This window comes from Sinohyriopsis cumingii, chromosome 3 (genome assembly GCF_028554795.1).
Source record: "Sinohyriopsis cumingii isolate HCF-2022 chromosome 3, ASM2855479v2, whole genome shotgun sequence".
Lineage (NCBI taxonomy): Eukaryota > Metazoa > Mollusca > Bivalvia > Unionida > Unionidae > Sinohyriopsis > Sinohyriopsis cumingii.
In genome coordinates, this window is record NC_142963.1 from 122,668,049 (window position 1) to 122,694,559 (window position 26,511).

At 35.2% G+C, this 26,511-nt stretch overlaps 1 protein-coding gene across 2 annotated transcripts in view; it reads right to left on the reverse strand.

The window, feature by feature from the left end:
- Positions 1-26,511, reverse strand: part of LOC149803751 (nucleolar RNA helicase 2-like) — a 90,485-nt gene that overhangs the window by 47,535 nt on the left and 16,439 nt on the right. For both annotated transcript variants that reach the window (XM_089953520.1, XM_089953519.1), the window contains exons 4-12: positions 26,007-26,026; positions 22,696-22,770; positions 19,261-19,378; positions 17,657-17,842; positions 15,128-15,273; positions 13,088-13,294; positions 6,852-6,956; positions 3,988-4,107; positions 173-246 (exon numbers count right to left, since the gene is read on the reverse strand). In XM_089953520.1, coding sequence (XP_089809646.1) covers positions 173-246; positions 3,988-4,107; positions 6,852-6,956; positions 13,088-13,294; positions 15,128-15,273; positions 17,657-17,842; positions 19,261-19,378; positions 22,696-22,770; positions 26,007-26,026 — 1,051 coding nt within the window. The remainder of the gene's footprint in view (positions 1-172; positions 247-3,987; positions 4,108-6,851; positions 6,957-13,087; positions 13,295-15,127; positions 15,274-17,656; positions 17,843-19,260; positions 19,379-22,695; positions 22,771-26,006; positions 26,027-26,511) is intronic.

Sequence of the window (26,511 nt, forward strand, 5' to 3'; positions counted from 1 at the left end):
TCCACTTTAAACAGGGCCCCCCTTCACATAACTGTAGATTTCAAGGATAGTGGTGATAGGGGAATGTCAGTCATGGACTTAAAAAAACAAATAAAAAGAAAAACTAAGAATATTTCTTGATAGATTATGGTATTCAATGTAAAAAAAAAGCAACATAGTGACTTTAACTTACTTTGCAGCATCTGTGGCCGATGATTTGATGATTTCATCTGTTGAAGGTGCTCCCACCCGCTTGAACTTTATTTTCTGTAAGGAAGAGTGTGCCACATCACAGTTTATTATAATACTAGATTTCTTATTTATCCTATAAATCTTTGCAATGGTATCCTATAAATAGTGAAACAAATTTCAAAGATGTCACAACAGAATGAAGAATGGACTGAATAACCAATTTTATATTTCTTCACCTTGTCAGGATTTTACTGCTTATTCCACCTGGAACAAGGACACAAGGAACAAGGAGCCAAATTATTCTAATGATAATGTAAACAAGTCACCATCTGTTTTTAATGCCTGCAGGGACACAATTTGTCTCTATGCACATTTTGGTTCTCTCCATTTATGATAGAAAGTGGTTAAATTTGTTCAGTAAACAAAATATGTTCATAAAACAATCTGAAAGAAAATCTTTTTTCTGCACATTTGTTACTCAAGTAGTACAGATTTAAGTATATGCTATGTTACTTAAGTAGTACAGATGTACGTATATACTATGTTACTCAACTAGTACAGATGTAAGTATATACTTTGTTACTCAAGTAGTACAGATGTAAGTATATACTATGTTACTCAAGTAGTACAGATGTACGTATATACTTTGTTACTCAAGTAGTACAGATGTATGTATACTTTGTTACTCAAGTAGTACAGATGTACGTATATACTTTGTTACTCAAGTAGTACAGATGTACGTATATACTATGTTACTCAAGTAGTACAGATGTAAGTATATACTATGTTACTCAAGTAGTACAGATGTAAGTATATACTATGTTACTCAAGTAGTACAGATCTTATGTATATACTTTGTTACTCAAGTAATACAGATGTACGTATATACTTTGTTACTCAAGTAGTACAGATGTACATATATACTGTTACTCAAGCAGTACAGATGTACGTATATACTATGTTACTCAAGTAGTACAGATGTACGTATATACTTTGTTACTCAAGTAGTACAGATGTACGTATATAATATGTTACTCAAGCAGTACAGATGTACGTATATACTATGTTACTCAAGTAGTACAGATGTATGTATATACTTTGTTACTCAAGTAGTACAGATGTACGTATATACTATGTTACTCAAGTAGTACAGATGTACGTATATACTATGTTACTCAAGTAGAAGAGATGTACGTATATACCTCGTTACTCAAGTAGTACAGATTGTTACACAAGTAGTACAGATGTACGTATATACTTTGTTACTCAAGTAGTACAGATTGTTACTCAAGTAGTACAGATGTACGTATATACTATGTTACTCAAGTAGTACAGATTGTTACTCAAGTAGTACAGATGTACGTATATACTTTGTTACTCAAGTAGTACAGATGTACGTATATACTATGTTACTCAAGTAGTACAGATTGTTACTCAAGTAGTACAGATGTACGTATATACTTTGTTACTCAAGTAGTACAGATGTACGTATATACTATGTTACTCAAGTAGTACAGATGTACGTATATACTATGTTACTCAAGTAGTACAGATTGTTACTCAAGTAGTACAGATGTATGTATATACTTTGTTACTCAAGTAGTACAGATTGTTACTCAAGTAGTACAGATGTATGTATATACTTTGTTACTCAAGTAGTACAGATGTATGTATATACTTTGTTACTCAAGTAGTACAGATGTATGTATATACTATGTTACTCAAGTAGTACAGATGTAAGTATATACTATGTTACTCAAGTAGTACAGATGTAAGTATATACTGTTACTCAAGTAGTACAGATATAAGTATATACTTTGTTACTCAAGTAGCACAGATGTACGTATATACTTTGTTACTCAAGTAGTACAGATATACGTATATACTTAGTTACTCAAGTAGTACAGATGTACGTATATACTTTGTTACTCAAATTGTACAGATGTACATATATACTTTGTTACTCAAATAGTACAGATGTACATATACTGTTACTCAAGTAGTACAGATGTACGTATATATTTTGTTACTTAAGTAGTACAGATGTGTGTGTGTGTGTGATTTGGATTTTTAACGTAGCATTAACAATTTTTCAGCCATATCACTAGAATGTCTGCAGTGTGGCACTTAAAGGTGATGTCTAGTACTGGGGCATCATGCCGCAGACATGTAGCTTGATGTCCCACCCAGTCACATTATCCTGACACCAGGCCGATCAGTCCTAACATTAACCTCTTAATGTTGAGTGCCAAGTGAGGCAGCTGTTAGTACCATTTTTATAAGTCTTTGGTATGACTTGGCTGGGGATCGAACCCATAACCTACCGCATCTGAGGCAGACACTCTAACCACTATTTCACCGAAGCGGTCAGTACATATGTACATATATACTTTGTTACTTAAGTAGTACAGATGTACATATACACATTTGTTACTCATGTTTTTAGTCGGGACAAACTGCAAATTACACTGACCCCAATGTGCCAGCAGTTCAGGGTCTATAATACCTGTTCCAGATCTAATAACTCTCAGTAAGGTAGTCATTATTTTCCCACAAGTTTGACAGTTTTCAGTAAGGTGCAACAAATTAACATGTACTCCTACTGTACGTTGAGTTTTAAAACATGTATTTAAAATGTTCAGAAGTGTGATTCAGGACTAATGCAGCAACAGCAAACCTGTTCAATTAAAAGCTTTATAAAATATACTAGAACCATAATTACCTCCAGCACAGTTTCAAATACCACATTTCCAAACCCTGTGAAGCTCAATGACTTCTTGCTTTCTCTTTGTTTTAATCCTTGGCTTGTTTTATGACTTCATGTGTTGATGGTAGTCATCTCTCCCACCATGACACATACTCATATCAACACATGTCCCAATAAACATAATGTCTGCCCTCCCTGCTCTTCTCCCACAAGAATCCGAATATTCCTTTTTAATCTTCTGTACTATCAAAACTTTCTAAGAGGCTTACTGTCCCCTACATATTGAATATGTTAAGCTTGTTGGACGCCAATTTTAAAAAATTCTGTAAGAAACAGGATGATCATGCCAATATTTTGCATGAAAAAATGTGCAGTTTAAAGTATCTGAAGTACTCCTTTAAATTTGTCCAGGTTCCCCAACTAATTCAAGTGAACCTAATATGAAACCAAGACCCAAATCAAATACGGACAAGGCAGTGTCTGGATTTTACCACAACAAGCATATTTCCATAATTTTGCCTTTAGTCTGTATGTTTGGGGTCACTTCCATAAGACTTACAGACAAATTTTAAGGGTTGGCAGGTCTGCTGTTCTAGTGATGATAGATCCAGCTCTGTCAACTCATTATATGCAGGCAAATCTGGGTCTGTGCAGTTTGCAGCTGTATCCGACTTGTACATTAGTATATACAGTAAGTAAATCTTATTTTTACACTGTTAAAAGTATTTGTTGCACATACCATGTATACAACAAGTCCAATCCAATGGGAAATAACAAAGAACCTAATCTGCCATCACACAATGCGTTGGCAATCAGAGTATATTTTGTTTGTTCTACTGATTATTCTTAACAAAAATGCATAGACTCCTATCTCCTGGACCATTATAGCATTGGAAGATTTGGGTATGTGCATTTTGCAGGTGGACTCTACTTTTAAGCAAGAATGGTGCATTCTAGTCCTTTTGTTTTATAACATTTCTGTTTAACTAATGCTTAATATATGAAAAGTAATTTTAAATTAAAACTATTTATCCAATAATTTAATGACCTTTTCATCATCAGCAACTTCCGTCACTAACAACTGTACTTTGCTTTAATCTACAACTTACTGAGAGATTTTCCACTGACTGAAGCTGTGATTCCTCATTTCGTTTGTAGAACACAATGTTGATTCCTGCCTTGCCTGCTCTACCTGTTCTACCAGCTCTATGGATAAAGGAATCCACATCCTGGAATGACAAAAACAAACCTCTGAAGATAAGACTGATTTATGTCTGACTCTAAATGAAGCATAGTGCATATAGCACCAATACAAAATCCTATTTTATATATTTGCAAAAATTATCAGAACTACATACCTTTGTAAAAATTTATGCCACTGCTGCAAACCACAACAAAAATCTAAAAGATTCAAAACAGAAACAATGTAATAAACTGCCTACATGACCTATAAAAGTGGAATTCTGAACCTTTAGTTGGGTTCAATCTAGGCTGTGATTGGATATTTAATCTGTCTTTTACTGTCAACATGCTCTGGAACGAGTAAATATTTCTGAATGACTATCTTATTTACTAAAATTAACTAAATGAAGTGTAAGAGAACAGTTCTCATCTCTCTCTCTCATATGACTGTAGTGAAATTTGACTGAAATCTAGAAAATTAAACATTAGAATCAGAATCTTTTGCCACACTCTTTGTGACTACAGGTTTATCTGGGACCGAAGTATAACAAAAACCACGAACCTTGTATCCCTAATGTGTTAACTTTGTCAGACAGAAGCTCCAATGCCTTCAACATAATGTAGTATATTCTCAAGCACAGACCCCAAATATTTGAATCCTTTATTTCACTTGCTATTTAATTTTCCAATTTCATTAATTTAGTCTAGTTTGGTTTGGCTTCAGAGGTTCAACACCATTTCAACGCACAATAGAATTTTGCATGGCAGCAAGTATATTTCATGGAGGAAGAACCCAAGAAGAACCACCAACCCATTAAAGCTATTGGCAATCTTTAGTCTTGTACCCAGCTTGCTGAGCCAAGACTTGAACTCCTGTGGACAGAGGTGAGATGTACGAGTGATCTGTAAAGTGTCTTAGACCACTTGCTCCCCACCAACCCCCAACAGTATGAAAGATTTATTGATATCATTTGGCCCAAGTTTACTGCTTGTAGCATTTTAGACCAAAAACTAAAGCTTCCACCACACAAGAATAAATCTCCAACTCCAATGTGGCCTTAAAAATGAATCACATCAATAGTAGAAAAAAAGAGTCCCTCGATGGGAATAATGCTCAATTATCCTTAAATAATTTCTAGGAATTCAAGACCATTTCTTTTAATTAATTGCTGTGTGTTGAAACCAGCTCTTTTAATTTTGTTCAATAAGATTTTCAAATCAGCCACTCAAGCAACCATGTTGGATGCAATATCAGCAAAAATTTTCATTTAGGAAAATCTGGACACCATTAGAAGACTTTTGGTAAAAACTAATTTTGACATAACCATCCATTCAAGTAGAATTAATGACAAGATTTTCAATGTTCATTAGATTGGCACCATTATCATTAAGACCAACTAGATATCATAATTAGCCTTCCGAAGGTGAAAAACCCAACTTGATATGACTTTCCATTCAGTAAGAGTTATGGTCGCAACGACAAGATTTTCAAGATGGCTGCCAAAGTGGCCATGCTGCATGTCAGATCAGTGCCATTTTCATTAAGTATCAAATATACATCAAAAGAAGTCTTCTGGAGAAATTCCAGTTTTAATATGACTTTTTATTAGTGTGGCCTTATTGGAAATCAGATCAGCAAATATTTCTTTAAAGACACTAGACACCATAAAAAGTCTTTTGGTGAAAATCGCATGATGATATGACTTTCTGTTCAGAAGTGGTAACAAGATTCTCATGCTGGCTTTTATGGTGGCCATGCTGGATGTCATATCTGCACAGTTTTCATACAGGACCAAGACATCACCAGTCTTTTAGTAAAACCCCAATAGGAGGAGGAGGATTTTCAAGATGGCAGCTGTGGTGGTCATATTGGATGTCAAGCAGAATTATTTTTATTTCGGACCAAACAGACGTAAGAAGTCTTCTGTGAAAACGCCATGTCAATACGACTTTTCAGTCAGGCATAGCAATAACAATATAATCAAGATGGCTGCCAAGGTGGCCATACTGGATGTCAGATCAGTACCATTTTCATTTAGGACCAACTAGACACCACAGAAGTCTTTAAATGCAAACCCCACATTGACATAACCATCCTTCAGGAGGATTAACAATGACAAGATTTTCAAGATGGCAGCTGTGGTGTTCAATAGGAAAGTCTGGGCAGAACCATTTAGACCTCTGGATGAATGTGTGTAAAGTTTCATGGCAATCCCCCAAGAAGTTTACGCAAAGTTACAATAACAAACCTGTTTGATGCTTGATTTGTAAGTATGTGACAAAACCCAAGAGGAAGAACCCAAAAAATATTTTATTTTCTATTTGGGTTTTAATGCAGCTTTATATAATATGAAATAATATTTTTCACTAAATCTCCTTAAAAAAATTGGATGAAAATATTAGATTTTTTAAAAACTGGATGCAATAACAGTTGATCAGCTCAATCAGTGTAATGATAACTTGACAGTTACCAGTAATTTCCAATTCTGATTATGGTTAATATAGAAACCAAAAAGACTTTCTCTCCGGTTAAAGCTTTAAGAGTTATCTCCCTTGCACAAAAGCAATGTGCTGGTCATGCAACCCTACTGGAGAACGCTGATTTCCCTTGAATTTCAAATGAAAATCTGCACAGATTATGCCATGGATGGTACAGAAACACCCCTTTTATACTTGAATGCATCAAAATGTTATGCCCCAAAGGTAAGATATACCTGGATACATTTGTTTTAAATTGCAATAAACACTAATAAATTTGGAAATGAAACACATAACCTGAATGAGAACTCACCTTAGGTGGGTTACACTGGATAACTAGGTCCACATCTGGTATATCCAAACCTCTGGCTGCTACATCTGTTGTCACAAGGACCTTGTACTTTCCCTCTTTAAAACCCTGAAAATCAACACAACAGAATTTTGACATTCTCACTGCAGTATCTCAAACATAACATTATTAACAGTGTTTAAAAACTTAAATTAAACCAGATTCTGAAATAAAAATCACAGCTTGACTGTATAATGAACCAAGAAGGAAAACATACCGAGTACAATTTGTATTTGGGTGCTTTAATTTTGAGAGGGTTGTCTTGGAAAGAGTACTGAAACAGGCCAAATAGTTCATCTTTGTTTGGTGAACAATTTTTTTTTTTAAATATCAGTTCTGAAAAGATCTGTTTTATTCAATGTTAACTAGAATTCTGTGTTTGTGAAACATGAAGTGCCTCTTCATTTTGACTGCCAACCTAACGTTTACGTCTCCATAAGCACAAAGACTGAGGTAAATGTGCACTGCTCTTTTAGGTCAAGTATGTACATGGTGAGGATATTGATCCTTTTCTGTCTTGGACCCAGAAACTCACAACTCTGGACCCCAGGGTTAATGCTGGTTGCATCCATAAAATTGGTCTTTCCATGCCAAGTGTATGTATAGTCATAAGGTATTGATTTGAATAGTTTCTGTTATGACCAAGACATGCGAGATTAATAACTCCCTTATTCCCCGACCAAAATGTCCAAAACAATCGACACTGAAAGGACTATCCTCAAGACAATTTTCATACATCTAGCTCTGATCATGTTGAAAGAATGCAAGGGCATTACACATACATATGCAAGAGATGTACCATAATATGCACACACTTCTTTGAAAAACATGGAAATAAAAATGTACATAGCATGTAAAATAGCTAAGACAGTACTTTGCTAGAAAAACTACAGCTAAATTTGTAGAAAAAATGGGAGAAACACCAGTTTAGGCATACTCTGTATTCCACTTTTTTTGTTAGTTTACATGGCTGTGACAATAACTGAATTTCTGGACACCCCCTGACTCCCTATAAAATAGAAAAAAAAGTTTCCAGCATTGCAAGCTAAGACAATTTCTTTCTTTTGACTGCCGAGCAATGAAACCATCTCTGATATTTTACAGCAATAACAAGATCTTGGACGTAGTTCCTGTAGTGGGCTTACTGGATTTCAGGTTGGCACAATGTTCAATTAGGGTAAACAAAACATAATTTGGGACCAATAAGACATCATAAGAAGTCTTCTGGTAAAAGCACCTTGCTGACATGATTTTCCATTTTGGAAGAGTAACAATACCAAAGAATTATAACATATTAGCTATATCAAACATCATACGAAGTCTTTTGGTGAAAGGATAATATCTATATGACCAGCCATCTGGAAGTAGCTATAACATGATTTTGAAGATGACCATTGTGGTGTTTATATTGCTAGCTGGACTGGGGCAATTTTCATTTATGAACAACTAGACACCATAAGAAGTTGCTTAGTGAAATCTACAAGCTGATATGACCATCCATTCAGAAACAGTAGCAATAACTATTTTCAAGATGACCATTGTGGCAGTCATACTGCATGTACAAGCAACCCCATTTTCATTTAGAACCAAGAAGTCTTCTGGTTACTTTTTGGTCAGGAGGAGTAGTGATAATAAGATTTTCAAGATGTAGCCATATTGGACATCAAATTGGCACCACCTTCATTTAGGAACAACCAGACATCAGAAGTCTTTCAGTGAAAACCTCATGCAGACGATCATTTCAGGAGGAGCAGCAATAACAAAATTTTCCAGATGGACACTGTGACTACCATATGGATGTCTTATCAGCATCATTTTCATTAGGACCAACTCAGTATGATTTGAAGTCTTCTGGTGAAAACCTTTGTGTCAATATGATTTTCCATTCTAAGTAGTGATACTATTTCAAGATGGCTGCTGTGGCAGTATACAGTGTGACATATTGGCACCATTTTCAATTAGAACAATCAGACATCATAACAAGTCTTTAAGTGAAAACCCCATATTTATATGACCATCCATTCAGGATGGTTAGGAATAACAAGATTTTGAAGATGCCCACTGATAGCCATACCAGATATGCAAGCAAGGACCATTTTGATTTAGACCAACCAGACCCTGGGATGAATATGTGAATAAAGTTTCATGGTAATAATCCAAGTAATTTTGGATGAGTCGTGATAACAAACTTGCGGTAAAGGACAGACTGATGACAGACAACAAATCATCCCGTAAGTTCTTCTGGTCTGTGACACGGACCAGAATAGCTAATAGATTTATCAGCAATTAGAAGCTTTCATTTCTCTACAACAGCCACAGTACACATTAATTAACATGCATAAAAAAATTATGACTACAAAATGTTGGCTCTTTTTAAATTTAGTTTTTCTGCTACTTTTATCATCCCATTTGTTCGAAAACTTATGATTTGATCAAAAAAATTCTATCTTTACATTTTCTGAACTTTGTGTTTTGCTGATGTGCCCTTAAACCATAAAAAGAGAAAACTCTTTTCCAAGTTATCAAAAGAGTAAAGGTACAATAATGAATTGAGGCCCAAGTGGGTTCTGGTACAACTCACCAGGCTTTAACAACTTGACATTTTAATATTTCACTTAGCAGGCTTATGTGGTAGCATAAGAACAGGTGCTATGTAAACAATCTCCCAAACTTTATATTATGTTTATTTTATCTACTTAACTAAATTCTAATGATTTAGAGACAATTAACAGTTTTTTCCTTGTAATCAAATTCATCCATGATAACAAATGCTAAGGATAAAACTATAAGGCTATCGAGCATGGTATAAATCCCAGTCATTTAAATGCACGATAATATGCATCAATCTCGCCCATTACTGAAACACTTCTGAAATGAATGAAGCATATATTCCAAGTCTGATGAAAATCTGAAATAAAACGAATATAGCTTCCAAAGTGGAAACAATTTCATCCAGGCAGATACAGCATCATTAACTCGCATGGATCTCATCCAAGATCTCGAAGATACAAGACAATATTTCAAAACTGATCAAAATCAGATCAGAAATATGGCTCCCAGAGTGGAAACAAACACAATTAGATACAAGATCAACTCAAGTATATGCAGACATAATAAAAAAAATTATTACTGAATCCATCCAAAATCTTGATGACATAAGCTTTTATTTTGTATTTGATCAAAACTTGAATGAGAAATGTATCCTTTGATGGATAACAAGCTCAGCCAATCAGATGTAAGATCACATCATTAATATGCTCAGTGTTGCACCCTGAGCAAGCATTTCCCACAATTTGTTGTCTCATGTCTCCCAGGTCTTGATACTGTGCAGTCCCCTGGGTGCACTTTTCATCAGAAGAAAATAAAAAAATATGCCAATAAGTTTTCTTATGTGGATGTTCATCCATGTCTATGTTGGCACTAGCAATGGCCAAAGTTGCTAAAGGTGATAATAACTGTAAGATGGGAATGAATACCCATTTAAAAACAATGTATATCGCAATGAAAACATTGAAGGTTTGTGGTAGTCGACTAAGTTGTAATGTAAAGTCTTTGTCAGCTGCTCATTTGAGGTTAAAGTCATAGAAAGAAAGTTTCAATTTATTTTCAGGCTGAATTGTTGACAAAAGAGACAAAATTTAAACAAATACACAATCTGTAATTTCATTATAGACCTATTAATTTGAAAAGAAAAGCATTTTAGGAAAACATTTATTATAATAAATGCTGGTGGTAATGAGCAAACACTAATGTTAAATAAGAGCAAGATCTGGAATGGAAAATTTCATGGCACATCTAATTTCAGGTTCACCAGATATTTAACAAGGTTTATGTTTTCATGAATCACTTAAATGAACAGAAAAATGTTTATTGCAAAGAAAATCCGACCATACAGTGCAGGCAAAAACATTAAAGTAGTGAAACTGTTAAAGCAAATATGATTATTGCATTTGTTAGCATTACTAGTACATCATGCACTGCAACTGTCCTTTGTCCCTTTAAAATGTTGTGTCTACCCTCAATATAGAGGATGAGGGACAGTGTCCCCTGTCTTTCAGCTCCTAGGTGCAGTACAGTATTCATGGATGTTGCTCATTAGTAAACTCAACCTATATCTACATCAGATAAGCATATATTCCAAGTTTGATAAAAGAAATATGGACTCCAGAGTGACAACTATCTCAGACAATATATGTCACACTCATAAAATCCATGCAAGATCTTGACCCATATTACAAGTCTGATCAAAATCTTATCAGTCCAGATGGACATTAAGCTAAGCCATTCAGATGCAAGTTGGCCTCACTAGTAAAAACGGATTATGCTCATTACCAAACACATCTAAAAAAAACAACACATATTCCAGGTTTGCTTGAAGTTGGATCAAAAATGTGAACTCCAGGCAATTGCTGGTTGATGGACACATGATAGGACAGTGGCCAAAAAGCCATCCTATAAGTTCCTTTGATCTTCTGGCCAGGTAAACCAGACTAATTTTTTCTTTTTTCCTTTTTTAAATTACTGTTTTTAATTCTGCTTTAGAAGCTATCATCATCATCCACCATTAGAAGTCATAGTTTAAATGACAGCCAGCATGACCACTATTAGAAGCATAGTTAATGCATCAGTAATTACCTTGATTAGCCACTACAACTGTGGCCTTCCACAAAAAAGTATGCAGTCCATTCATAAAATTCCTGTACTAATCCACCCAATCATAATATACAGATTATGGTCAATAAACCGGAAAATTAGTACTAAGTTAAGATACTTATTCCTACTTCCATCTGCACTGATCAGAAAGGGCCTTCTATGTAGGATAGAATGAATTTAGCATGGAAATATATATGGGGTTAGGAGCTAAACACAAATACATATCCCATGTTAGTAAAGAATAGAAGTCACCATGACTTTGTTTTAGTTGTATCCAATGATTACATTTCCAGATTTAAACAAAGAGTATCCTGTAATGAAGCAATGAAGCATAAACTATAGGTGACAGAGACCTCTTTGTGCAATAAAGGTGTATTACTTATCAAGATACATTCCCTCACTATGTTTCATAATTTAAGGTGTAACCACATTCACACAGGATGCAAATAGCATTATGTCGTTATGAGTTAAAATGCAAACATTTAACATAAGCCAATAAAATGTGAAATTAATGTCACAGCAACCTACTTTTTTGCTGCACGGTTGAGGTACTAATATACATACAATCAGCTAATTTGATGATTCTAAAGGATTCAAAGAGCCCTGAAGAAATTATTTTCAAGGATATTTAGAGGATTTTTAAAAATGCTTAGAACAGCTTGCCTGTTTTTTCTTCTTCAAAGAGTGCTATGAACAGTGTTCAGTCATGGTTCTCAAAATGCATAATACTTCTATTTTTAAACATCCTTTGTTGCATAATTATCATGTACATGTGTGCAGAGCAGTTGCTTATGATAATGGTGGTGGAGGCACTGTTAACCTTTCACTAGAATGTGTGATTTGGCTTTTGAACGTAGCTTTAACTATTTTTCAGTCATATCGTTATGATGTCTGCAGTGTAGCAGTTTATAGTGATGCCTAGCACTGAGGCATCATGTTGCAGACATGTAGCATGATGTCCCACCCAGTCACATTATCCTGACACCAGGTCGATCAGTCCTAACATTAACCTAGTAAAGCTGAGCGCCAAGCGAGGCAGCTGCTAGTACCATTTTTGTAAGTCCTTGGTATCCAAGGTGGATGCTCTAACCACTAGGCCACCAGAGCGGTGTACTTTTCACTTGAGAAAATGGGTCAAGTTTCAAAAGCCTCACTTTTAATCACAACTGAACGGAAGATGATAGCTGATGAAATTGCATTTCCCTCACATTTCTTAGTTGCATTTCCCTCACATTTCAAGACTTGAGAGCACTTTCTCCCACATTGAAAATATCCCATATCATGTCAGAAGCCTTACAAATTGCCTTGAAAGTAGCTAGACATGACATTTTTTTTCATGCATATCCTGTAATACATACATGGAAGAGACATTCAAACTAAATGTGAAAATTGTATAATAAAATCATGTAATTATGAATGAAACAAATATATGCCTATCAATTATGGCATTCTAAACAACACAATATCACAGCCCATGGACACTAAAATTGCTAGCAGAGGTTCCCTCTGGGAAAATGAGTATGCTGTAGAAACCAAAAGGATCTCACCTTCATGACAATTTCCCGCTTAGCCTGGGGAACATCTCCATGAAGTATGTGAGCATCCTGCTTTATGTGTGAACATGCTACGAGCTCATCACATTCCCGTTTTGTGTCACAGAAAACCATGGCTCTTCCGTGGGCCCCACTATACACCTGTATTACATCCCCAATAGTGGCGGCACGGTCATAGTAACTGCACTGTAAAGCCATATGCTGTGGAAGGGATAGAGGAAATAAATACAATGTGCTGTGCAATGTTTCCACTCACTGGTTTTAAAATAAGTCATTGAAAAGAGTGAGCTTTGTAAAATTCAACAAATAATTCATTTTCCTAGAATACAAAGTGAAAATGTAAAAATTGGAACTTATGAGATTGCAAATTAAATCACAAATAATTCGAGAATTACAAACGCAAGTCCTGATAATCAAAGGTCTGGATAAATTTTAACATTAAGTTTAATGCTGAAGGTGCTGACCTTTACACTGATGATGTGCCAACAGTCCTTTGTTGAATGACAGCAATTCCAGGTCTGAATTCACTATAAATCCCACTGAATGTCTCTGTCCAAGAATACTATTTTTTTTAAAGAACACTATGAATTTCCAGAGAAAAATCATTTGAATTAAATAATTTTACGAAATAAATTCCAATCTTAAAGCATGAATGAATAATTTTTCGAGTGACAAGATTATATAGTCCTCTACCTGACCTCAGGTCACAATTAGCATTTTCTAATAAAAACTATTACCGAATGGAACATTTTAAACTGGAAGGTTCTAAATGTTCACAAGATAAAATGTTAGTTACAATCAGAAGTCTAATACCAAAATTCTAATATAAAATGTGCAGTAAACCACAGGTAGATCTGGCAAATCATGGAGAATTTCCAAAGTGCAGGACTCAGATTGAGATAAATATGTTTACTACAACACCAAAATCAATAATTCAGGTCAGAGAGAAAATGAAATCGATCTTGGACAAGGTCAAGTCCAACATGCAATGTCACATTATCAATAACATATAATGAAATAAAAAGATTTAAAAAAACAAACAAACAATGCAAACTGGACATACATAACTCGGTATGCATGCAAATTAACAGCAAGAGTCCAACTCTATTCCTATATTTTTAGAAAGCCTCTAGGACACTGTGATATACCATTACCATGTATTTTCATGTGTTACCAATTAAAGCATATTACTTGTCAAAATTGTAACTACGTGCAAAAGATTGACAACTTTAGGCTTCCATCCGTGGTGGAAAGCGAACAGACCAAATGTAAAAATTTTCATTTCTTTACAGAATGAAGAGTTGTACTAGGAAAAAAAAAATTTGGCAAAACTTCACCTTGTGTGGCAATGACAAGATTATTGCAACACTTTGAATTGGGTGGTTCTGAAAAGTTTGTTAACAAAGTCAACCCCAAGTTTTGTTGGTCTTTCCAGGTGAACCCACCCCCTCACTTTTCTTACAATCTACTGCATAACTTGCAATATGAATAATATTTACCCAGATCAACGGTGCATTATGAACAAGCGGATGTATCTGTACTCTTTGCCTAAACTAACAAGCCACCCATTCGAACATGACTCTATGAGATCTTGGCCATATAAGAGACTCTAGTAAAAGGATTCTATTAAATAGCTTTTACCTATATAATGTACTTTGGTCATACTTTATATGTCAAATTATTGACATTTTTTTTATATCCACAACATACATGAACGTATTTTCTATCATAATTCCAGCCAAAATTATATTGCAGGCTTAACTGGATATCGTTAAACATCAGTTTTTTAAGCAATTATAAAAGCAGGAGGTGTAACTCAATCAACTAATTTCACATTTTAGATGCATATTCTTGTGGCTGTATATGTTTTTTGTGCACCAACCTTCAATACTGCCACCTGCCCAGTAATAGAACATTGTCAAATTTAATCTTAAATGAGCACTTACTTACTCTTCTTCATATCAACTTCATAGACTAATAATAAATACAAATTAAACCCTGTTTTGTTTTAAGATGCTAATACACATTACACACCGTTACTGTCTTGGACGTTTTCACCGACTGTTCACCGATCAGATTGATCTTCTTCACATCTTCTCCCAAATATTTCTTTGCTGTCTTGTAGACCCAGGGAGGCATTGTGGCTGAATACAACATTGTCTGGGGCTTCTTACTCTCTGCTGTTAAGGGGAGGCAAGACAGACAGATTAACGAAGGAAATTACTGAACCTTGCTGACTTGCTTGATTAATTAGAGATAGGCATTCCCCATCCCCCATAACATTCTAATGTGTGTCATAATGCCAGAGACTGAATTAGGATTTGTAAGACAACAAAGCTCAAGTGACATAAAGAATCACAGAACACAATATATATAAAAATTTCCCATAAATCATCAGCCATAACAAAGATTCATGAATTACTTACTGGACATTGTCCTTTTCATCACATTTAAATGCAACACAACATACGTTTAACTTTTGTGCATTTACTGTTTTATAGACCTCCATCTCTTATGAGGTCACCTATTCTGTTATGCCAGTGTAGCCTTATAAATTGGGTGTCCTTTCTTGATTGGAACAAAATAGTTAAAATATACTAATCTGGTATCAGGCAAAATGGCTTAAAAAGGACATGCCCCTCAAGACGGGGTCCACTGTATGATCATAGTCAGCCATTGCCAATCATGAGGGTTTAAGTGAAGTGATTATAATTTCTCTTCTATGACTAAGTTTGCTTCTGAAAATAGAACGGAATACGTCTAAAGCTTCTCAGTATAGACCAACGTTTAACAGGTAAATTTTGATTCAAGGCATCCTAACCTGGAGCTATTAGTGATGGGTCAACATAAAAGAGTGCAGCTCCTCATACTTTGCTTGGCATGACCTTAAACAGAGATTTTACTTTTCACAACATATTCACTCTAAAGGAGATAATGGCACTGATATCCTAAGCTGTATCATTGTACCAGTGAAACAAGTGTCTTCTTTCTGGCGCATTAGAAAATGGATACAATCTGGTTTTCTCACACAAAAAGTTAAACTCTACATTCCAAGAATCCCTTGGTCATAATATTTTAAAACCATTTTTAAACAATTAGTGGATTAAAATGTGACCAATTTAAACAAGAGTACAGTAAAACCTGCTATGAGAGACTGCCCCTTCTGTCAACAAAAGGTGGTCTCTCATAACGGGTTTGTACTAAAAGACCAGATTTTAAGGCCCAGTTTAAGAACAATTTAAAGAAAAATAACCACAATCACTGTACATATTCTATTCATTATTAAAATTTCTTGCTAAAATACTGTATGCATTTATCTAAAAATAAAAATATATTTCTATTATTAAACATGAAATCACATTTACATTTGAAGATCACATGCAGATGTATTAGCATATGAAATTGTTTTTGATTTACTCATTCTCCTTTACAACAAACTAAATTTGTTTTACTAACGTTTAAACTAAATTTGGTGCAAGTCATACATAAATCCAAGGAACTTACTCTCAATCAAAAGTTATTCTGCAAAACGGAGTTTTCTCAAAGCCACAATGGCTCTGACATTTGCCCTTTTGACATCAGTCAGTGACCGTAAACTTTTAACCTTCTGATACGCCCAATCAGGTTACTTCCCAACAAAAGTAAAAGCCATAAAAAGTATGATCCTGGTCTGGGATGTAGAATAAATGTTATTTTGTAGAAACCAACTTTTTTGTCACCTTCAGACTCTCTAAAATCAATAGGCTCCTTCCTTACCACAAATGCAAACCATCTACACAAAGTTTGGCAACTTCAGATGGTGTAGAAGTTATTGTGCAAAATTTTCTTCTTCCTCTCACAGTGATCTCGACCCACAACCTCAATCTCAGGGTTCTAATCCAACGTTCAAGCCAACCATAAAGTTTGGTAAATACATATGGTAAACAACTCCAGTTTTCTGTGAACATTTTATTCTTTCAGTGAATGACCTTGACTGCTGACACCAAAATCATTTGGGTTCAAACGCAAATCAACAATAATGTTTGGTAGCTGTAGATGATGGATAACTCCAGTTATTCTGCATAAACATCACTGACAACAGACAGATGTACATCATCATTACAGTGGCCACATAAAACGTGAACAAATAAAACTGATGTTCATCCACCCACCCAACATGTCATCTCACAAAATTAAAGCTAGTGTTGTCCATAGCTGATTCAGAAGGTTTCCATACTTTGAACTCTATATCTGGTGTCCAGCCCTCTCTAGTGTGCACCCTCCCCTTGCTGTCTGCCTTCTCTGGTGTGAACCCTGCCCATTGGGTTACCATGTCTGAATTCTCCAGATGTCTAACCCACTGTATGGTAAAACTCCCTGTGTTTATTATGGACATAAATTTTAAACATTTATCCCTATTTTTCACTTCAGACCAAATATTATTTTTAATGCACTAGTTAAGTGAACAAAATAATGTCCTATCTCATAAAAAGAGTCTGTTAAAGAGACACTTAAAATAACCTGACAGGCAGCCTGCACTCTGTCCAGGACTAATGGCCAGGGGACATGATTAGTAATACAAACCTCTTTGATAAGCAGCATTTATAATCTTGTCCACAATGTCTGCAAAACCCATGTCTAGCATTGTGTCAACTTCGTCCAGTACAACATGTTTAAGCTTGCTCAAATCCAGTGTCCCTTTCTCCATGTGGTCCCAAATTCGCCCAGGTGTACCCACAAGTACATCAAGACCATTATATATGGCTTTTTCTGTAACAGATAAGCATTAACACTGAGGTTTCTTCAAGACAAATTAAGTAACTGTTACTGCAAAAAAATGAACACAGAATCACGGCAAGTCTGGCATTGTAATACAACAAAAATATCGAGCAAATTGAATTTGCTAACCTGTTCTTTTACTAAATGGTGCAATACTTTTTATGATGTGTAAAAAATGTATCAGTTGACATCACTATGCAGTAACAGTGTCTAAGAAAGTGAACTAAATGAAGCATGAAGTATCGACAAAAGGTTGATGCAGGTCAATGGAGTATGAAATATAAAAAATTGTCTTTATTTGGGTGCAGTACTTCTGTGTATCAAGGACTCTGCAGACAACAGTTTCTCAGAAATGAAGCTACTTTTATACATTTACTTTACAAGGGTAGAAATACAAAATACACCTCTCCCTTGATAACTTGTGCACGTGGGGGATCCAAAACATCGACCCCACCATAAGTGAGGCATGTGTTATCGAGGGACCTATAATAAAGAAGCCAAAACCAATAAAGAGATCAATGTAATAGCAAGGGGGGGGGGGGCAGGTTGTAGTGTTGAATACTCAATTTATAATCGAGCTGAGATTAACTGTGAATAAATATCTCTTTATAACAGTGTACTTTGTTTATTTTTTCCTCATAGAGCAACATTAATTTTAGGATAAATTACAGTATATTGAGGAGATCCTCAAAAACATTATTCCACATGGTTTCCATTCACTTAACATGTGTACCACTTCACATTGTGTATTATATCACTAATTTGTGTGTTGAATTGGATACATTCTAGTTTTATTGTTTGATCCAACTAAGATGGGGGATTTTTAACACAAAAGTTTGACACTCTATTTGACAAACATTGTCGATCAAACAAATGATAGATTTGATTGAGGTAGAAATAAAATGAAGAAAAAAAATTACAGTGGTTAATCATTACCAACATGAATTTAATGGGCCTACAGATTTAAAACGACGAAAATTTGAACACGATAATACTTGCCACTTTTGACATGCTTGACAAATATAACTTCACATTTTGAAAAAATCAGTGAATTTTATGTGTGTTACTTCTAGATTTCTCTGCCGCCAAGCAAAATCCTGCACATTTCTCAACTGTGTGATCTTTACATAGTCATTATGCTAAAATACTTTTACTCAAATATGGCCAAAAAAACATTTCTGTGGTTTTTGAGAAGTCACTGAAATGCTTTCTATTTTTAACAATGACGGAAAAGCCTTCTTGTCATAATTCTCTTGGTTAAAATTTGGCTAAAATTTTGAGGTCTGTAAGCTACAGTTGCTCACTTTTGTACTGCATTTTGTTTGGGGTTTTGTTTTTACGAAAAAACAATAGATACTTTCATGAAGCAATGTTGACTGTCATTGGTAAAGAGCTTGTGGAAAACTAACCTTGAGGTCCATAAGGACTTCCTCCATAGACGCTGGTGATGTTTAAAGTTTCATTGATTTCTTCAAAATCCTCAGCCACCTGTTTAGCAAGTTCTCGTGTTGGTGTCAAAACCAAAACCTGCAAAGATCATGCATGCAAGCATTAATTCATACCTAAAGGACTTCTCAAGTTAAACATATATAATACCCTGGGAACTGTCCAACTGAAAGTGATAGAAAAATTGCATCTGTGGGTGAATACTATTAAAAGTGCCTTCCCTGGGTCCCCGAGTATGTTTTAATGGCTTATTAAACTAAAACTCTAATGCCTTATTTTGTGAATAAATTAAAACATTCTATGGTTATTTAGTCATTGGAGAAATGCCAGCCCGACAACAGCTGGCTCAACAAATGTGTTAAAGTCCAAAACATTATTCTATGAACATTACAAAAGATATTGAACAGACCATGCCAATTAAGGGGAGATTATCCTACAAAATATCCCGTGGCCCGCAAAATGATTGGCTTCACAAGGTGTCATGACAGATAACAAATGTGGTGAGGACCTTGGGCCATCAAAAATACTCTTCTGTGGCCCTCAGAGTGGTTTGAGTTTAAGACCCATGATCTAGATTACTAAAAAAAATTGACCCTGCTTCTTCTAAATATAAAGAAAACAAACAAGTTTTGTTACAGAACCCATGCTCATTTCATTTGTATCTGATTGATTTTGTTTTCAAAAGGCATTTTTAACCTGGCATTGTGTTTTGAAACAATTTTACTGCACCATTCAATGGTGCCATAACCCTATCTTCACCTGCCATAGCACATTTACAATCAAAAATTCCCTTTCTGGAATTTTCTGTTATGAATCATTTTCCACTTTTGAAATATGGTATGATCTCTTAAAAGTATACACCATAAGTAGTTTCCTACAAATGTAGCAGAATACACAACAACTGCCCTTTTAACCTGACAATGCATGCCTAAAGTATCCTTCTGGACATCCAGTAGAATTGCCCTTTTTAAAGTTCCCCATGTTCTTCCTTCCAAACATAACCTACCCATTATGTGTGAATGGTAAAACTGAAAAGGGTGTATCAGAGTTATTGCTGCATGGAAAAGATGGAAAGGGAGGTAAGCATGTATGCAAACCGTTACCCTATGGCATTATGGCATGGGATTAAGTGTCTCTTACATCTATGGTTTTTGTCCACAACATCTCATGGATGTCCATTCAGTACAGTCATTAATTTAATCTGGCAGCCGCAATTTGTTTTAAGGCACCTCTCACTGGTTTTATGGTATTTGTCATGTAAGTCCTTCTATTGAGCAAACTTGTAGGAGAAACCTCAACACCATAAGCAACACACAGAAATGAAAATGTGTTAATGTAGGGGAAAAAAAATACAGTGTCTCTTTGATATCCCCACCACCCCCACTCCATGACAGTGTACATGTGAAATACTGCCTAGCTACAACATATGTGCCTGTTTACTGACTACAAGTACATTAACCATAAGGATGAACATATGCAGGAATTTACATACTGTTTTGCCTCAAGTGGTACCTTCAATGTTTTTTTTCTCAATAAATAATATTTCATAACAATGCTTGTTGTACTGGCTATCATTTCTCAGTTTCCTTTTTGTTTCCATAGAATTTCCAAGACCTATGTTGAACAAATGATTGAAAGCATTATATCAATAAAATAAGTGTTACTCAGTGGGTCTGATGCTCAAAATGGATTTCCAGGAATTCAAGACGAGATGATTTCTTCCTTTTAACCACCAATACTAGAAACTGTTGGATATTCTTCAGCCATAAGATTTTCAAAATTAACTGTGGTGGTGGGCATAATAACCATCTGACTGGCACCATTCCCTATTTAGGATCATTCAGACACGTTTATATGACCATTGATTCAATGGGAACAGTGACAAGATTATCAAGGCTGTCATAGTGACCACCAGGTTGAATGTGTGATTGGCACTATTTTCCACATAGACATCATAAGAAATCTTCTGGTGAATATGCTGACCTGGCCAACGATGTGAAATCACAATATTTTCAAGATGACCAACATGGTAGTCATATTGCGGGTCAGTCTGCATCATTTTGTTTAGGACCATTTAGACACTATATGAACACAATTGGTGAAAATCCATGCCAAAATCACTTTCCTTTTATAATTCAAATGGCTGTCAGTGTGGCAATATTCGATGTCAGATCTGCACCATTTTAATTTAGCATCAGCAAGATCTCTTCTGGTGAAAACCTCATGCTGATATGACTTTTTGGGGAAGTAACAATAAGATTTATATCAGGACAATCAGTGGCCATATATGCGGTCAAAATGAATGATGTACTATTTATAGCACACATGTACAAATAGATAATGTATATCATAACTCTTTTTAAAGCAAATTCTTGAGAGAAAAAAAATTGTATATCAAAATAATACAATAGATGCACAAAATAAACTAGAAAAAAATCTTTTGTAGCTTTTTTATGTATAGATTTTGAGTAAGAAATTATTATTAGAAAGCCTGACAATTTTTCCAAATATGGAAGGTCTATACAGTACTGAGATTTACACGTAAAAATTACTTTTCACAACTTTTGTGGGAATCTATCATCAGGCACCATAAGATGTGAAAATCTCCCTGTGAAGTGAGATGCATGTTAGCTTCTTGCCTTCAGTTAGCATTGGTGGGTGAAGAAATATAAGCCAAAAAAGTATTTCTGGTCAGTAGACTGTCCTCAATTTGTTTCCACCCCTAGCCCTAGCACCACCTTCCCCCAGTAAGAAAAAGAAAAAAGAAATCCTGAAATGTGTCAGTTTTATAGTGATGTATAGCACTTAGACATATTACTGCAGACATGTAGCATCATGTGCCACACAGTCACATTATCCAGACAAGTCCTAACATGGACCTCTTAATGCTGAGCACCAAGCAAGGCAGCTGCTAGTACCAATTTTATAAGTCTTTTGGTAAGACTTAGCCAGGGCTTAAACCTGCATCCAAGGCAAATGCTCTAATCAATTAGGCCACTGGAGCAGTCTGCATCTAATTCAGCTTGTTTAGCCTAGCACTTGAAGTGCTTAGTACATTATATATATATATATATATATATATATATATATATATATATATATATATATATATATATATATATATATATATATATATATATATATTTTATGTCAAGTTTTTGTATCAATCTTTTAACATTTATATTTAATGGGCAATATTAGCAGTGAATTTTAAAAAAGTTTCTTACTATCACAAAACCAAACACTATAAAATAAGATATTGATTTCTGAAAGTGAATCTCAACTTGTAATATGGACTGAGAAGTGCAATGACCTTAAGTTATGATATTTTTATGTTCTGGTTGCAAGAAGTGGCAGCACAGAAAAAATAAAGGAAGGAAAATGACAGAAACACTTACACTTGGAGGTCTACCTCTTTCCTTGGATTTGGTCTGCCTCTGAAGGCACTCCACAATAGGCAATGCAAAGGATAACTGTATCAAGGAAATAAAAGGCATGATGTAAGTATGTATGTATATATGGATATTTCAGTTGATGCCACTAAAACACTTGTGTGTTCATTGGTACTTTCAAGACTGGACTATTGTAACTCATTTCTGCCTGGTTCATCTCAATATCTACTCCAAAAACTTTAAAACACAGGTGCTCATACTTAGAGTACTACGATCAGACCACAGCTCCCTGCTGCTCTGGACTCAAATACAAAATTTGTTCTCTGTACTACATTTCACTGATATGGCAGCCAGTATTAATGGTGGAGGAAGAACCCATGAAAACCCCGGAAAGAACCACCGACCCACGAGAAGCTACTGGCAAGCTTTCTCACATATCCACATTTGCTGAGCCAGAAACTCAAACCCACGCAGACAGAGGTGAGATGGCAGTGATCCATGACGGAGAACGCTTCAGACCACTCAGTGCCCCTATATATATATACACACACACACATGCATACAGTTTGTAGCTGATTACTTCAGTGGTCTTTAGATGCGACTCCATAAATTAGAAACACTAGAATTATCCAAGCGAAAGTCAATATTTTCTACATAACAGCATAAACCATTTTGACAATTCTAATAAACCAGAACAGGGCTGCACCATGTAATTTTCTTTTCATTATAATTTTTTTTTATTAAACCAGTAGTGCACGTGAAGCATGGGTTTCCAACAACTCTTGTCCTGTGTCCCCCAAATCTTGACCCTTTTGCACCACTGGGTGTACTTTCTCATCAGGAAAAATACATAAAACTGTGACTATTATGTCTCTTCAGTGCACATCCAAAGTATTAAAGGTGGCACAAACTGTATAATGGCAACTGATATCTATTTTAAAACAATATATTTGGTGACCAAAACAATCAAGGTTTGCTGTAGTTTGCCGAGTTGCAATATGAATCCTCTGAAGGCCACTAGTGTAATGTATGATAAATGGGACAAAATGTATGCAAATAAATAATTTGTCATGAACTCAATAAATTATTAACTTGGCTCACTTACAGTTTCAAACTAATTTTATAACGAAATAGTGTACAAGAGGCAGTTAATATATATCCAGATCACCGATTCTGATCTTAAAAAACACGTTTGTATGTTTTATCATCAAAGGATATCATGCAGGAAATTGATTGTTGCTACCTTACTCGAAAAAGGGTTAATGGTCAATCAGCTATCAAAACATATGCTTGTGAATGGACAGGAGTTTGTTTGTCAATGTAATTGATATCAAAACATGGCCTAGCTACTGATCTATTGATGAATACATTTCGCTACAAACACTAGAACTAACTGGGCTAAGGTGAGGGGCATTTTAAAAAAAGTATTGTCAGTCAATGTACCTCTTAAATAGCTCTTGTTCGTCCATCACAGTGATACTGAATTTTGTCAACCCAAGTAAGGATTTATTCCAAACACTAAGCTAGGCATCACACACTTTCTTACACTTAGCTACTGTCCTATCCGAACTATCAATTCTAGGAGCTTTAGCACTCTTCTGAATCTTGTTACAATCTTCGTAAGTTTGACGTTTAACCCCAAAATACTTATCTAAATTTACGAATGACATTTTGTCTAAGTCTCAACATGTCCTGATTCTCGTGCACTATTTATTCCGATACATTCGGAAATGAACACAATAGCGAAAGCTAAAGTTGTTTATTTGATGTACTTTTATAGATGACCACATGTATATCTCTGGGTTTTTCTGACTCTGAATTCAATCACTGTAAATATCAGTACATTTTCCCACCCAGCTGCCAGTCAAAGCCTTTGAACTGGCTGCCCAGCTATTGCATCATGTTCTTTTTGATGTACTCTTATAATGGCAACATGTATGTACATCAAGGGGTCTTTCAGTCACTGAATTCTGTCATTGTAAATATCAGCACAGCTAATTGATCAACACATTTTTCCACAGGTGGCTGAAGCAGGACTGGCAAGTCTTTGAATTTTGCCCCACACCTATTACATGCGTACAGAGGACTCCTGCCTCAGTGATTTTCTGCATCCCTCATAAAAAATTGGCATCCAAATAAGCGTAATTAAGCATTTCCGAGATCTGATAAACTGATCCAAATTCAACAGCACATACACTAGTTTCCAAAAAAGAATACTTTATCAAATTTGATAGGTTTGAAATATTTGCAAAACAAGTCTGCTCTAAGTGCTATGTGTATCCCAATATAAAGTGAGAGGTTAAAAGAGCTTGTGAAGGTCATCAGGTAAATAACCAACTCATCATGAGCCTATTTAAGATTGGTTTTCCTACATCTAAAATTATCCAGCTGTCGACATTAAACAGCAACAGAGTTTAAATGCAGAGATGTGGTCATGTAGGCAAGTCTCGAATTTAACAAAATTTGTCTGTAATCCGAATATGTTTACATGTAAGGCATAATTTAGTGAGAAAAAGTGCAATGATTCTGCCAGAAGCATAATGGTTGACATACATGTAATAGGGATGCATACAGTCAACAAGCTTGTGGAGCCTGATACAAACAGTGTTTAAGACTGAACCCAAGGCAATAAAGCAAGAGAGTTCTGTGACTAACTTTGAGATAATGGTACAATCCGCTCACCAAATTTCTTGAATCTCGGTACAACAGTATGTATACAAGTTGCTAAAAGAAACCCATTTCATTATGAGCTTAACACAAAAAGCTAATGTAAGGCAGTAAAATACGAGTATCTGTGTGTATGTGTGAAATTTGGATTTTTAATGTAGCTTTAACAATTTTCCAGTCATATCGCTATGATGTCTGCAGTGTGGCAATTTATAGTGATGTCTACCACTGGAGCATCATGCCACAGACATGTGGCATCATGTCCCATCCAGTCACATTATCCTGACACCAGGCCGAAAACTAACCTCTTAATGCTGAGAGCCAAGCGGGGCAGCTTCTAGTACCTTAAAACCCACGACCTCCTGCATCTAAGGAGGATGCTCTAATTGCTCAGGCCACTGGAGCAGTCAGTATTAAAATATGAAATAGATCACAGTGACATTCTTTTGATACAAGGGTGAGGAGATAAAGATGCATGCAATCATCTAGATGGACAAGACTTGTAAAGTACATGTATGTATGTTTAATTTTTTATGCATATGATAACTGAGAGACAACTGTGCACAAGTCAGAAAATATTTCAGTTGGGGTGTGATGTATGCAAGTATGAAAAATACATAAAAAAATAAATGTGATCCATGAATACTCACAGTTTTTCCTGTCCCAGTTCCTGTAGGAAACAAATGCACAAATTTAGAACATAGAATAAAGATTCCAAGAAAACTATGTAAATCATACAACCTTAAGAAGACTACAGTTTAAAGAAAAAAATCAAGCAGCCGTTGCTATCAGCAATTACAGCTGTCACTCATTATAATGCTATTCAAAACAACTAGTGGTATAATGATACTGATAAACTGGTATGCAATACTATTTACTATAACTTGTGGTGTACTGATATCAATATACTGTTATGCAATAACGGCGTTCATACTGAACCCTGAATGATAAATTCAAAGACTTATCCCAAACTTTCAAAATCTACAAACAGAGATTTCCAAGACCTATTTATGCTAACATTTTTATACTGGTTATATGGGAAAACAACGAATGCAAAATACGATATTGTTTAATGATGAAATTCAAATTATAATTAATTTCCTAAAATTGTTTTATAATGATCTGGAAGATAGGTTAACACTCATTGTTATTTCA